Source organism: Fusarium odoratissimum (genome assembly GCF_000260195.1).
Source record: "Fusarium odoratissimum NRRL 54006 unplaced genomic scaffold supercont1.4, whole genome shotgun sequence".
In the NCBI taxonomy this organism is placed as follows: Eukaryota; Fungi; Ascomycota; class Sordariomycetes; order Hypocreales; family Nectriaceae; genus Fusarium; species Fusarium odoratissimum.
Window position 1 is genome coordinate 1,413,343 of NW_022158690.1, and position 11,479 is coordinate 1,424,821.

An 11,479-nucleotide genomic window follows, 5' to 3' on the forward strand; every position below is an offset into this window, starting at 1 on the left:
ACTGATGTTTGTGTCGCAGAAGCAATTGCCCCAGCCAGGCTCTGCTGCCTGCGGATGGGTCGTGGTGTTTTTGGACCTCTGAAAAGAAATCAATTCAGCAGAAATAGCAACCCCGACCTCATTTATATGATTAAACTTGATGCTATACGATATTCTTCGTGTTTCGTCTCGTTTGCTATTTGTTCATTGCGTGCTCGTGGTAGTTCTTGTCTTCATCTGTTCCATTGATAGGGTTGCTCTATAACTGCGAAATACCGCCAGCCTCATAGTAGATATAGCTAAAAGCTAAGGTTAGATAGCTTGAAGTACCTCTTCGTACGCATATTCATGTTTCCTGCCTTCGGCCTTCGGCTTTTTTGTGCACCCTTGGGTAGCAGACGTTTAGCTGAAAATCGCAACTTGATATCACCCAACGTCTGGTGTCTATATATATCCACACGCTCTTCAGCAGCTCAAATATAATTGCTTCAAGTGTTGGTTTTACAAGGGGCATTTAGAACTTGAACAGTGATTCTCGTAGGCTTTTCGTAGTGATAGCTCATGTAACTACATCCATGACCCTCTAGCGTACCATTCTAGTATACCTTTCAAGCCAACCTTTCGGCATTTTCGGGCCTTGAGACAGTTCATTTAGGCCATTTTGTATGACAGTTTGATCGAAAATACCACTGGTTGAAATACTGTACGTGTGTTGTAGTTCCAATGCCATGATGATATTCACTCATCAGATATGATCCGCGATTCCAGATAAAAAATCTTAGCCCCATTAGTACTACCGCACACATGAGATATTCATCAGGACTGACCGATGTAGATGCCAGTAGTTATATGCTGTTTAACTTCATAAGTTTTATTTTCTCATAACTGTAAGTTGAGCTATGTACTTTGGTTGGATACCCTATACCTATCTTGTTGTACTCTTGTATAAAGTGTTGCAAATTTTCATAAACATCCCAATTGTATCCAAGCTGATAACGAGTCTAGTTATTATGGTAACTGGAATAATACAATGCCTAGTAGCTGCTTAGATAAGGACAGTGTTTCAGATTTCTGACGGACACAGAAACTGTCTCATGAATGTGTACCAACTCGGCTACACATAGCACTTAACGGTAGTACGTATTGCTAATACCGAAGTCGAGGAGCCCGGAGGACAGGAACTAGTTCCCGGAAGATAAGAAGATTCGCCCCTTGGTCGTCAACACTACACGTATCAAGCCCAGGAACACCAATTAAGCCTGTAGCCACGGCATCACTTCAAAAGGACGGTTAAGACGTCCCACATGCAGCCACAAGATAACGAGCATGGATGATGCTGCGCCACATGCATGAATGACCTTAGTTCTCAAGGGATCATCACATCGGTAAGTTCTGGGTTAGGATATAGCACATACGGAGTGTATCTACGGGATGCATGAAAACAAGGGACTTGGACCCCAAGTGACAGAAATATTTAGACGAGTTTAGGATAGTTTAGGATAATTCAGTTGAGCTTAGCAAGCTCGTTGACTAATTAGAAAGGTGTAGTAGTCTTCTTGAACCCCTAGGTCGGTTTACGCAATGCGGTGTTGGAAACAGGCCTGAAACAAGACGTTGAAAAACCTGAAGCACCAATTACAGTATCAAGTTGGAAATCTCCAAGAGTCGATGAAGCAACTTTGTCGTGATTCTGAAACAAAGCAGGGTCTGCTGGCACAGACGATCAATTAGGGAGAAATAAGTTTAGCTGCTGACCAACTCAGCGCTCAGCTGCACGCTGATGTAAAAAGCCACGGATTCGGGGTCTGGATTCAGCCCAAATGGTGGAAAGGTTACTCAAGCAGGAAACTGGAGTGAATATCGATGAAGCTGGAAGCAAGAATAGAATGTGGGCCACATGTACGACGTGGCTGATGTTGTCGATCTCTAAAAGGCTGTGGCAACGACGTATGAGATGGAATTGAAAGCAGACCGGTATTCGCACAAGTTCCTTGGCCGGCTGTGGGGGGCATTCAGAAATCTCTTGGCAATTTGAGCTTCCAAGTTTGGAGACGTGCTAGCAGCTCAAGGGAGACATGGTCATTGGGTCATTGGGCCAAGGGCAAGTCTAGAATAAAATAATTGAGCACATATTGAGCAGGGCATGAGTTTTATAGGGCTTTGACCAACGTCTATATTCCACATATGGAGCGAGGGATGGGACCACTTAGCAGAGGATGGGGTAAAGGCGAAGGGAGTCGTCTCGCTTCGCAACAAGAATCATGCAAGTGATTGATTGTTAGAGAAGATCATTGATATTGAGATTTGAGCATTGAGCATAAAGCGCCACCAAAAAGCCAATGCCAAGACTGTAATTTGCTTTAGGCCGCAATTGGACGAGTGAAACGAAACGGCTGCACTACGACCCGCCTTCAATATCCTTACACAGCATTTAGCGTCATGTTTGAGGGCATCAGTACTCAAGTTAGAGACCAATGATGATGTGAACCATGAGATGCGGAAGCCCGCGATGCAAGACGGCCGATGCAAGCCAGAAATAGACGCTATAATCGAGTTATTTAAGATCAAATTGAGGGGTGGTTGGTTTGTATCGTAAATGAGTTCATGTGCACTGACATCTATCATCCACCCACGTCGTGACTTGCATGGTGCTTCTCACATCTCTATGAGGTACCCTCCAGACATGCTGTCGATTGGTGGGATGTGACGCTGGAAGATCAAAGCCCTATGCCAGTCTAGGTACTATTCACCGATACGAGAATGCGTAACACAAACAAACAAAGTAAACATGCCTTTCGTTATCTGAATCTCCCTTACAAACTTGTCTGCCAAATCTTGCACTCAACAACAGCTCGACCTGTGACTTGTCTAGGCTTGGATACTTGACTTCAAATGATGCCATTCCACCCTTCAGTCCCTCCCTCTCGAACAGACCGTGCGTTTTGTGAGCAAGCTCGATTCAACTTAACTTATCAACTCAGAGCACGAGAAGAGGTTGCCTCATGCCTGCAACAGCAATCTCATTGACCCCGGCTTCATCAAGCGTGGCCCATCGCAATTTGATGATCTGAGCCAATCACTAACTGCAAATATGTTAGCGTTTACTCAAAAGCCCGCTACAACAGCCACTCAGCGGCCGTTTAGCAGTAGGTACCTGCGTTTTAGTGACCGGGGAATAGCGAGCCCGCATCTTGATGGCCGTGAGCGTAGGCGTGGGGCCACCTTAACAACACAACATGCAGAAGCCGACGCAGAAACAGAAACAGAGAGTCATCAGCAGAAGTACCTTTGAGCCTAGGGAACACGGGCCAAGGCTACCGAACTTGACCAACGGAACGAATTGGAACTTGTCATCCAAGGAAACCCTGCAGAGTCCCTCCCTGCTCGCCTGCCCTGGCCTGGCGTAGACGGGGCTTTCAATGTGATGCGACCCTGGAACTGGGTGTCCTCCATCGCTGAGACTACCCAAAAACCTGCTAGAGGCCTGCTGGGTCGTTATGTTATATTGGCTCTCGCCGCCTCTTTTTCGCGTGCGTGTATGCAAACCAGCTCTTCCTGTATCAACCAGCCCGTTAACGTCACGATCTGACCTGCTTTGGATGTTGCATCTTGCATCAGAATTATTCTCACGAAAACAGCTTTATTATTAATTGTTACCTGCAGCATCTCCGACTTTGTCGCAAATTTCTACATTCTCGATTGAGGAGCTGGACACACCGCGAAATTACAGCTTTGCCGTTCCACCAGCCACCCGCAGCCCCGTCCTAGCAACGACACCGTCAAGTCAACCACCGCACGAACGCTCGCTTGACCAGGGGTCGAGAAAATCCTCTTTCCTTGTTTCTACTCTACATCTTCATCTTTGATTTATCTGTACGAAAATCCGACGAAACCTATACGATTGAACGTCCTCCCGAATTTCCTTTGTCTGTAATCCTGTTGCTCGGCCGACTCCAACCTCGAACTCAACCCTACTCTACTCTCCCCAATTGTGGTTGCTTGTGGATGCACCCTTTGATCAAGGAGCTTCGCATCCGCAATCACGATGGGGTCTACCGAATTTGGAAATTTTCATGTACGCCCTCGATTTTCTGTCCTTCAACAGAGTTCACGTTCTAATTTATGTGCAACAGGACTTTTGCAGAGACTCGACTCTCCCAGTCTGTAATGTATGTCCGACCTTCCTACCTACCTACGCCATACATCGTCATGTGGAGTCGGAAACAATGGGGACCTTACTGATCGTCGATAGCTTCTGTCCCAGAACCACGACCAGAATGGCAATTGGGGAGGCTGCGAGCTCACGGGTATCTCCCTGAGTGGAGGGCGACATCTTGGAAACTTGGGATCAATCCTCCTCGCTGGAGCTGCCATTGTTACCGCCGTCTTTCTCCTATTGCGATCCGAGAAGAAGCGGGCTGCCGTTGGTCGAAGGGAGATGCAAATGTTTCTCATCGGCTACATCATCATCAGTATATGCGAGATCTTTTCAGTAGGAGAGTTTCCACTGAATAGCACCGTGAGAATTGTAAGACCGCGACCCCTCCCCTTTTCTTCTGATTCTCTTTCGCTTCACAGTGTACTGACAAGATCAGGCTTTCTCTGCTATCCATATCGGCATGATCATTGCCACATGTTGGATTCTAATGCTTAACGCCGTTGTTGGCTATCAGATCATCGACGATGGAACGCCACTCTCGATGGCCCTAATTGCCATTTCGGCTCTTCTGTTGCTTATTGGAACTGGCTACATCGCCCTCGACACCGGCTTCTCGTGGACTGGCTACTGGGACGATAGCTACGAGGCCCCCAGGAACCGAAACATCGCCCTCTACGTCCTTTACCAACTTGTCCCTCTAATCCTCCTCGTCGCCTTCCTTGTTCTTGAGGCTATCCTTGTAATTCGAATTCTGGGCGAGACGCGTCCTATGATTTATCTTGCCGCCGCAGCCCTTCTTTTTGCCATCGGTCAGGTCTTCAACTACGCGATCAGCAAGTATATCTGCGACGGCACGAGTGGAAAGATCGATGGCGCCCTTTTCCAGACGCTCTTCACCCTGTTATCTGTTATCATGGTTTGGGTTTTCTGGTCCAGTATTACTGAGGACGACTGGCCCATGCCTGTAACCAACACCTACCCCTGATGCGGCGCATGGGCATTTTGGCGGTATTGTTCTTGGGACGGCGTTCAGTGGCGTATCTTTTTTTTTTCTTTTTTTCGGTTTCGATATCCCTCATTACACTCGGCGGCCGAGCTCACGGTCGAACGACGTACACACGTTGACGAATACGATTTTTTCTGGAGTAAAACGAAGTTGATTTTCATTTGAGTTGTAGGGCCATTTATGCGACGCAACTTGATAGACCGATGGTTGGGTATTTGCATCAAGAAGAGTTATCTGCGACTCATGGTGATATATGAAAGGAGGATCGCGTCGCAGTTTTGCCAATGGGCCTGGATTTAAGAACAGTTGTTGGGTTGTTTGGTTCTACATGCTGTCGTAGAATGACCTGTTACGCGCCAGCTTGTATATAGTATTTATTAGTTTTCGACTTCGAAGTTATACCCTGATGAGCGACTAATGCGTAAGAAATCGAAGTTAAATTAAATTGGATGAACTGTTAACATTATCCCAATATCAGCTATGTGAATAACATGCCATGTCGTGATGTTTTGTTATATTGGAGCAGTTGGTCGCCGCCATACTCCACCGATTAACCAAGCTTCTTCCTGCGACTGCGCGATTGGTTAGGTGATCAACTCTAAAACTTCAAGGTGGATCTTCTTAGGCAAGGCTGCAAACCTCTTTCAGCCTTGTGAACTTGATTCCGTCACCATCATCAACATTTTCTTTGTTCTCCTTCTCAACCGACACCGCTCCCAAAGCAAGCCATCGGCTTGCTTCCGACTCTACAACTCTGTCCTATAAAAAAAACCGCTCTCGGCCTCTTCGTCTCCTGATCAAAGCACGGTCTAAACAACCACGACCATGGCGGACTCTGACGGCGAGTATGTCGCCGACATGTCGGATGATGATCTCATGGATCACCGCGTCACAGATGACGATCCTCAAGCGGCGAAAGGAAAAACTGCCAAATCGAGAAAAGGCGACTCAGCTAGAGCATGGGAAGTCTCGAAACGAACTTGGGAGACGAATCTACCAGAGGAAGAAGACGGAATACTGAGTCTCACAGCGCTTGAGGCTGAGAAGCGGAAGCGATTATTACGCGATACGACGCCCCTACAAAGAGGAATTATTCGGCATATGGTGCTTGTGCTGGATATGTCCTTCGCTATGACCGAGAAGGATCTGCTACCTACAAGGTATCGCCTCATGCTGAGCTACGCGGCTGCCTTTGTGCGAGAGTTCTTTGAACAAAATCCTATTTCGCAACTAGGAATCATTGGTATGCGAGATGGTGTTGCTGTGAGGATTAGCGATGTTGGAGGAAACCCGACAGAACACTTGGAAAAGCTGAAAGGGCTGGAGAACGAAGATCCTCAAGGCAACCCAAGCTTGCAGAACGCTCTGGAGATGTGTCGAGGAGCTCTGTTGTGAGTTTATAACTGCGCCACGATGGAGGAACAGTCAAACTGACTTGCTATAGCCATGCGCCTTCTCACGGCACACGAGAAGTACTCATTATCTATGGCGCATTACTATCGAGCGACCCCGGCGATATCCATGAAACCATTGGCAACCTGATCACGGATCGAATACGTGTCTCGATTGTCGGTCTTTCCGCCCAGGTCGCTATTTGCGCTGATCTGTGTTCACGAACGAATGCCGGTGATGAGTCACAATACAATATCGCGATGGACGAGGTCCATTTCCGCGAACTTTTCCTCGCAGCCACGACACCCCCTGTGACACGCACGGCTGAACAGAGCACAGCCAGTCTTCTCATGATGGGCTTCCCGTCCCGGACACTTGTTCCTAACGGGACTACAAGTTACTGCGCGTGCCATAATCGGCCGTTCCGAGAGGGATATCTCTGCACCCGTTGCGGCGCTCGTGTGTGCCGCATCCCAGCTGAGTGTCCAGCTTGTGACCTCACCCTTATTCTATCGACTCATCTTGCCCGCTCATATCATCATCTCTTCCCGTTACGGAACTGGGTTGAAGTGCCCTGGACTAAAGCCAGCCGCTCTGCAGCCTGCTTTTCATGCTTAGCGCCATTTCCTGAGCCACCAAAGGGCAAAGCACCCGATAAGTCTAGAGAAGACAGTGGCGCACCAAAGACAGCCAAGGGCGTCAGTGAAAGCGGGCGATATGCATGTGAAGTGTGTGGACAACACTTTTGCATCGACTGTGACGTCTTTGCCCATGAGGTTGTCCACAACTGCCCGGGCTGCCAGAGCTTATTATCTAAGACAGATGCCGCTGCCTCATCGGGTGAGCCGAACGGCACAGCTGCATATACCAACGGTGATGTTGTAATGACATAGAGGTTGAGACTGTATGTGTGTAAAACTACGTGTCATTATGTCTAGCTTAAGAGAAAAGGGAGGTTGAAATCCCAGGAGCGAACAAAAGACGAGGCAACATTCATCCATGTCATAAATACTTACTGTGAGTAAGCATCGCAAATAACGACCTCGAAGTGGCGCATTAGGAACTAAAGTTTCTGTCAAGTTTTATTTCATTTCAGTCTAAGTATCCTATGGGCAAATGGCTCGTAGGCACTGGTGTGGTGTATCCCTGTCCAGTATTGCAATTATGACATGCTATCGCAAACTCGTCTCATGCTTCCACGAAATTTTGGTTCTCCTTGAATCCTCCCTATGCAATATGGTTATGTATCTGCATATGTGATGCAATTTTGATTTCCCCTCATTGATATGCCCCATCTCAGAGACATCCCTTTTACAGGTTGCCACGCTCAGCTTGCTCACGCTCAATAGCCTCGAACAAGCTCTTAAAGTTACCAGCGCCGAAGCCGTCGAAGTCGTTGCGCTGAATGATCTCAATGAAGACTGTGGGTCGGTCCATGAGGGGCTTGGTGAATAGTTGAAGCAGGTAACCACCCTCATCGTAGTCGATTAGGATGTTGAGACGCTCAAGAGTCTCAAATTCTTCCTTGAGCTCCCAGTTGCGACGCTCTGTCTTGAGACGGTGGCGCATGTCAGTGTAATACGAAGGGGGAACGTCGATGAACTCGACACCACGAGCGCGTAGGGCTGAGACGGCAGTGATGATATCAGGAGTTAGAAGTGCAATGTGCTGAACGCCAGGTCCAGAGTTGAAGATGACGTACTCCTCAATCTGGGACTTCTTCTTGCCGAGAGCTGGCTCATTGATGGGCATCTTAACAATGTTGTTTGGTGAAGCCATGACAACGGAGCTCAGAGCTGAGAACTCGGTACAGATCTGTGAATCGTCCACAGACCAAAACCGGTGGAAGGAAAGGCACTGCTCGTAGAAAGCGCAGGCCGAGTCCATCTCGTTCCAGGACTGGTTACCGACGCAGTGGTCGATGCGGGCTAGGGGAACATCTGGCAGAGACACAGTGGCACTGTGCTTCTTCCAGGTTCGGTAGCCAGGGAGGAAGGGTCCAGTATAGTTTTGACGGGAGATGAGGGTATGGGTGGTGTCACCATATGTGCAAATGACGGCTGTGGAGACGGAGCCATGCTCCTTGTCCTTGCTAACCTTGGGGTCTTCAACAGCAATAGCACCCTCCTGAACCGCCTTGTGATATACTCCGTCGACATTCTCAACCTCAAAGGCAACATCCTTCACAGCGTCGCCATGGCGTTCGAGATGAGCGTACATCTCCTTGAGAAGCTTTCGGTCCGACTTGGAGATAGGTTCATCGTCTGGGAAATGAGCTTCAGATCGCAAAGGCGAGGTGAAGACGAAGCGGACATCGTTGTTCTCAATGACATACGAGGCAAAGTATCGGCTTCCAGTCTCGAGCCCCTTATATGCGATGGGCTTGAAGCCAAAAAGATTGGTGTAATATGAGGCAGCCTGTTTGGCATTGCCAACCCACCAGGTTATGTGGTCATAGCCGGTGAAGTTAGGGGGCGGCTGAACCGCAAAAGTGTTGTCTGCTCGGTCGAGGGCAGAAGTGATAGGAACAGTAGTAGGCTGAGTTGCCTGCTGAGGAGGGGAGTTGGTGATGGCAGAAGGGGACATTGACACACAGACGGTTTGATGGGTGAGTCTTTGATATCAGAATGGAGTAAACGTTTGTTTGAGGCTTGTGTGTTAGGGTCAAATTGTTTCCGTGTGGTGGCTCCGAGAAGCTAGGTATGCAGGAAGTTCGTAACTGACTTGAGTTGATGGCTATGGATGAGATGGGGGGCTACAGGCGAGTATATGTAAGAAATCCCAATTTGATTGAAGCCCGGCTTAACCATGAAGCAACAAGTTTTGCTTGTTTCTTTGTCATTTCTTACACGGAACGGCTCCGCCTGGAGAAGGCATTATACGGCCCAAGACAGGCCTGCCAGGATAAACGGGAGATAGCTCATACCAGTCATATCCATCGGTAACATCCTCGTTGGCTTTCAGAGTCTCAATGAAACTGGGAACCAATGGGGTTTGCGGCGTAAGAAAGCAAAGCCATGCCCGTCATGGCAGGGTTAAGGGTCACGCGCGGGGCTTCCGCGTCAGACGGCGGTCTGATTGATATCATCAGAGAGCCAAGAGAGCCCAATTGATCGATCTCAAAGGCGGTAGTGCCGAAGGTGGTTGTTGGTGGTTATGAGGTTATCACTGCGGAACTTCCCCGGCCGAGTGTCCCGCTGCGGCGCCAGCCGCCCCAAGCCGACATTGGCCGATTACTTCCAGAAGTCTCAACACGGCTTAACGAGCACTCTATGGCGGCATGCCCTATGATGGACTGCGGAACTGTCAGCAGCAAAGCCGGCCGAAACACCCTTGCGAATGAGAGATGCACGATAATGCAGAGAACTAGTCGCCTGAGTATCGATCATCTCCCGCTAAAGCCGAGACACCTTTCAAGCAGGTCGGCTTATCCAGCATGCCCATACCAGGAATGATATTTAGAACATGAGCCAGCCCTTTTCAGCGTCATCTCTTTCGCTCAGCACGTCACATCAGATCCCGAACGTTCCAGGATTTACACCTCCTGAGGTAGTTTTCTGAGTCTATCGTCCTCGCCGAATATCAGAATCGAAGGTCTCAACAAATTGAATCACTGAGTTATCTTCATCTGCTCAGCCACTGCTCAACAACAGTCGAAATGGCATCTGTATGCTTAAGCAAACACGATATCAATATTCTCGAGAAGATCAAGGATCCGGAGTCAAACCCATATGCCGGTATCGTTCTCGACTCCTCATTACCACGGGACCCAAACATCACAGATGCCACGATATACGAGCGAGTAGTCGAGAGGGAGCGAGATATTATTCGTTCCATCCAGAGCCTTGAAACCCAGTTGAAGAGTCTTGGATCTGAAGAAGGAAAAGATATTGCTGTCAAGGGTTATCAGCAAAGCCTTTCGGCGGTTGAGAGTATGATTGCTGAGCATCCCAACTACGCCAGCGCCAGAAACAACCGTGTGCAGATCCTCAGACGGCTATACGGAGATGCGATGATGCTTTCCGATACCAAAGACAACTCCGCGCCCTTAATTGAGTCACCCGACCAGGCGGAAAGGAAAAAAGCTGTTGTCACAGCACTGAGCGATATCGAAGCATCAATCGCACTCCTCACCCCTTCATCACCAACCATGCCTATTTCCCCTCAGGTTGCACGCACTCTGTCTATGGCTCACACGCAAAGAGCTGCATTATATCTGAAAACAGCCAGACTAATGCTAAGTCGTTCTTTGGATATCGATGGGACCCTTGAAGAATCCAAATGGGAAAAGCTCGACTTTGAGGGTGCTGCATCTCGAGACCTAGCGTTTGGTGGAAGGTACGGAAATCCAATTGCAAAGGGCTTGGCCGTGAGTGTCAACCCAACGGCCAAACTCTGCGGACAAATTGTTCGAGAAGCAATGAAGAAGGAATATGGCCCGTCTTTTGGTGACTAGGTGCATGTATATAATGAGACAGAATATCCAAAAAGGCTTGACATGCCATTAAGATCTTGAAAGTTGGCAAAACCAGTAGTGACTCAGGTGTCGAAGCGAGCCCAGACATAATCACGAAGACTTGGAAGAAAGTCCAACTCGTCTATGCTGGTAGTCAGTTTTTATCTTATTTCAAGCTAGTAATTTGCGGGATTACCGTCGCGCAGCTTCAAGAGTCTGTTGAGTTGTTCGACCTTTGTCCTTTTCTTCGCGGTTGATTCTGGTTGCTGCGGCTGACAGGCCAATCAAGACACCAAAAATTGGATCCGCAGCGCGGGAGATGATATATGTTGGTGCAGGCATCGTGATATTCCTATCTTATCAAGTATATGAACAATGATGAGGTGAGGTGGCTCAATGGAGGAGCTTTGCCTAACACCCATCCCAACAATTGGAGCCGCCAACCAAGCTTAGGTAATACAGAATGAGTGCCTTGAAAAGTTCAGGG

The 11,479-nt window shown here is 48.4% G+C and overlaps 5 protein-coding genes across 8 annotated transcripts; 3 read left to right on the forward strand and 2 right to left on the reverse strand.

Annotated features, from left to right (window-relative positions):
• The first annotated feature begins 3,216 nt into the window (after window positions 1–3,216).
• FOIG_03653 (uncharacterized protein) lies at window positions 3,217–5,616 on the forward strand. Of its 4 annotated transcripts, XM_031201625.1 has the most exons (4): window positions 3,217–4,054; window positions 4,113–4,148; window positions 4,232–4,507; window positions 4,575–5,616. In XM_031201625.1, the coding sequence occupies exons 1-4, from the start codon at window positions 4,025–4,027 to the stop codon at window positions 5,121–5,123; spliced, it is 891 nt and encodes a 296-aa protein (XP_031069149.1). In that variant the 5' UTR covers window positions 3,217–4,024; the 3' UTR covers window positions 5,124–5,616. The 4 variants fall into 4 exon arrangements, with proteins under 4 accessions (XP_031069149.1, XP_031069151.1, XP_031069150.1 ...); XM_031201627.1 differs by having other exon boundaries at window positions 4,113–4,507; XM_031201624.1 differs by having other exon boundaries at window positions 3,501–4,148; window positions 4,575–5,610.
• A 148-nt stretch (window positions 5,617–5,764) lies between these two features.
• On the forward strand, window positions 5,765–7,777 carry FOIG_03654 (transcription initiation factor TFIIH subunit 2). Its single transcript, XM_031201628.1, has 2 exons — window positions 5,765–6,535; window positions 6,589–7,777. The coding sequence occupies exons 1-2, from the start codon at window positions 5,970–5,972 to the stop codon at window positions 7,427–7,429; spliced, it is 1,407 nt and encodes a 468-aa protein (XP_031069152.1). The 5' UTR covers window positions 5,765–5,969; the 3' UTR covers window positions 7,430–7,777.
• Window positions 7,778–7,847: 70 nt separating this feature from the next.
• FOIG_03655 (4-hydroxyphenylpyruvate dioxygenase) lies at window positions 7,848–9,122 on the reverse strand (the record flags this gene model as incomplete). The annotated part of the gene is made up of 1 exon (XM_031201629.1): window positions 7,848–9,122. One exon carries the CDS (start codon window positions 9,120–9,122, stop codon window positions 7,848–7,850), a length of 1,275 nt encoding a protein of 424 aa, XP_031069153.1.
• Window positions 9,123–9,820: 698 nt separating this feature from the next.
• FOIG_03656 (uncharacterized protein) lies at window positions 9,821–11,128 on the forward strand. The gene has a single exon (XM_031201630.1). It carries the CDS (start codon window positions 10,195–10,197, stop codon window positions 10,990–10,992), a length of 798 nt encoding a protein of 265 aa, XP_031069154.1. The 5' UTR covers window positions 9,821–10,194; the 3' UTR covers window positions 10,993–11,128.
• On the reverse strand, window positions 11,076–11,334 carry FOIG_03657 (uncharacterized protein; the record flags this gene model as incomplete). The annotated part of the gene is made up of 2 exons (XM_031201631.1): window positions 11,076–11,139; window positions 11,189–11,334. 2 exons carry the CDS (start codon window positions 11,332–11,334, stop codon window positions 11,076–11,078), a joined length of 210 nt encoding a protein of 69 aa, XP_031069155.1.
• Between the last annotated feature and the right edge of the window lie 145 nt (window positions 11,335–11,479).

Excerpts from the sequence above, each read along its gene's own strand:
- FOIG_03653 (XM_031201624.1), top strand. The coding sequence starts at position 4,053 with ATGTACGCCCTCGATTTTCTGTCCTTCAACAGAGTTCACGTTCTAATT. Across the intron at positions 4,149-4,231 it reads CGACTCTCCCAGTCTGTAAT|CTTCTGTCCCAGAACCACGA; the intron begins GTATGTCCGACC and ends GATCGTCGATAG. Across the intron at positions 4,508-4,574 it reads TGAATAGCACCGTGAGAATT|GCTTTCTCTGCTATCCATAT; the intron begins GTAAGACCGCGA and ends TGACAAGATCAG.
- FOIG_03654 (XM_031201628.1), top strand. The coding sequence starts at position 5,970 with ATGGCGGACTCTGACGGCGAGTATGTCGCCGACATGTCGGATGATGAT. Across the intron at positions 6,536-6,588 it reads ATGTGTCGAGGAGCTCTGTT|CCATGCGCCTTCTCACGGCA; the intron begins GTGAGTTTATAA and ends GACTTGCTATAG.
- FOIG_03656 (XM_031201630.1), top strand. The coding sequence starts at position 10,195 with ATGGCATCTGTATGCTTAAGCAAACACGATATCAATATTCTCGAGAAG.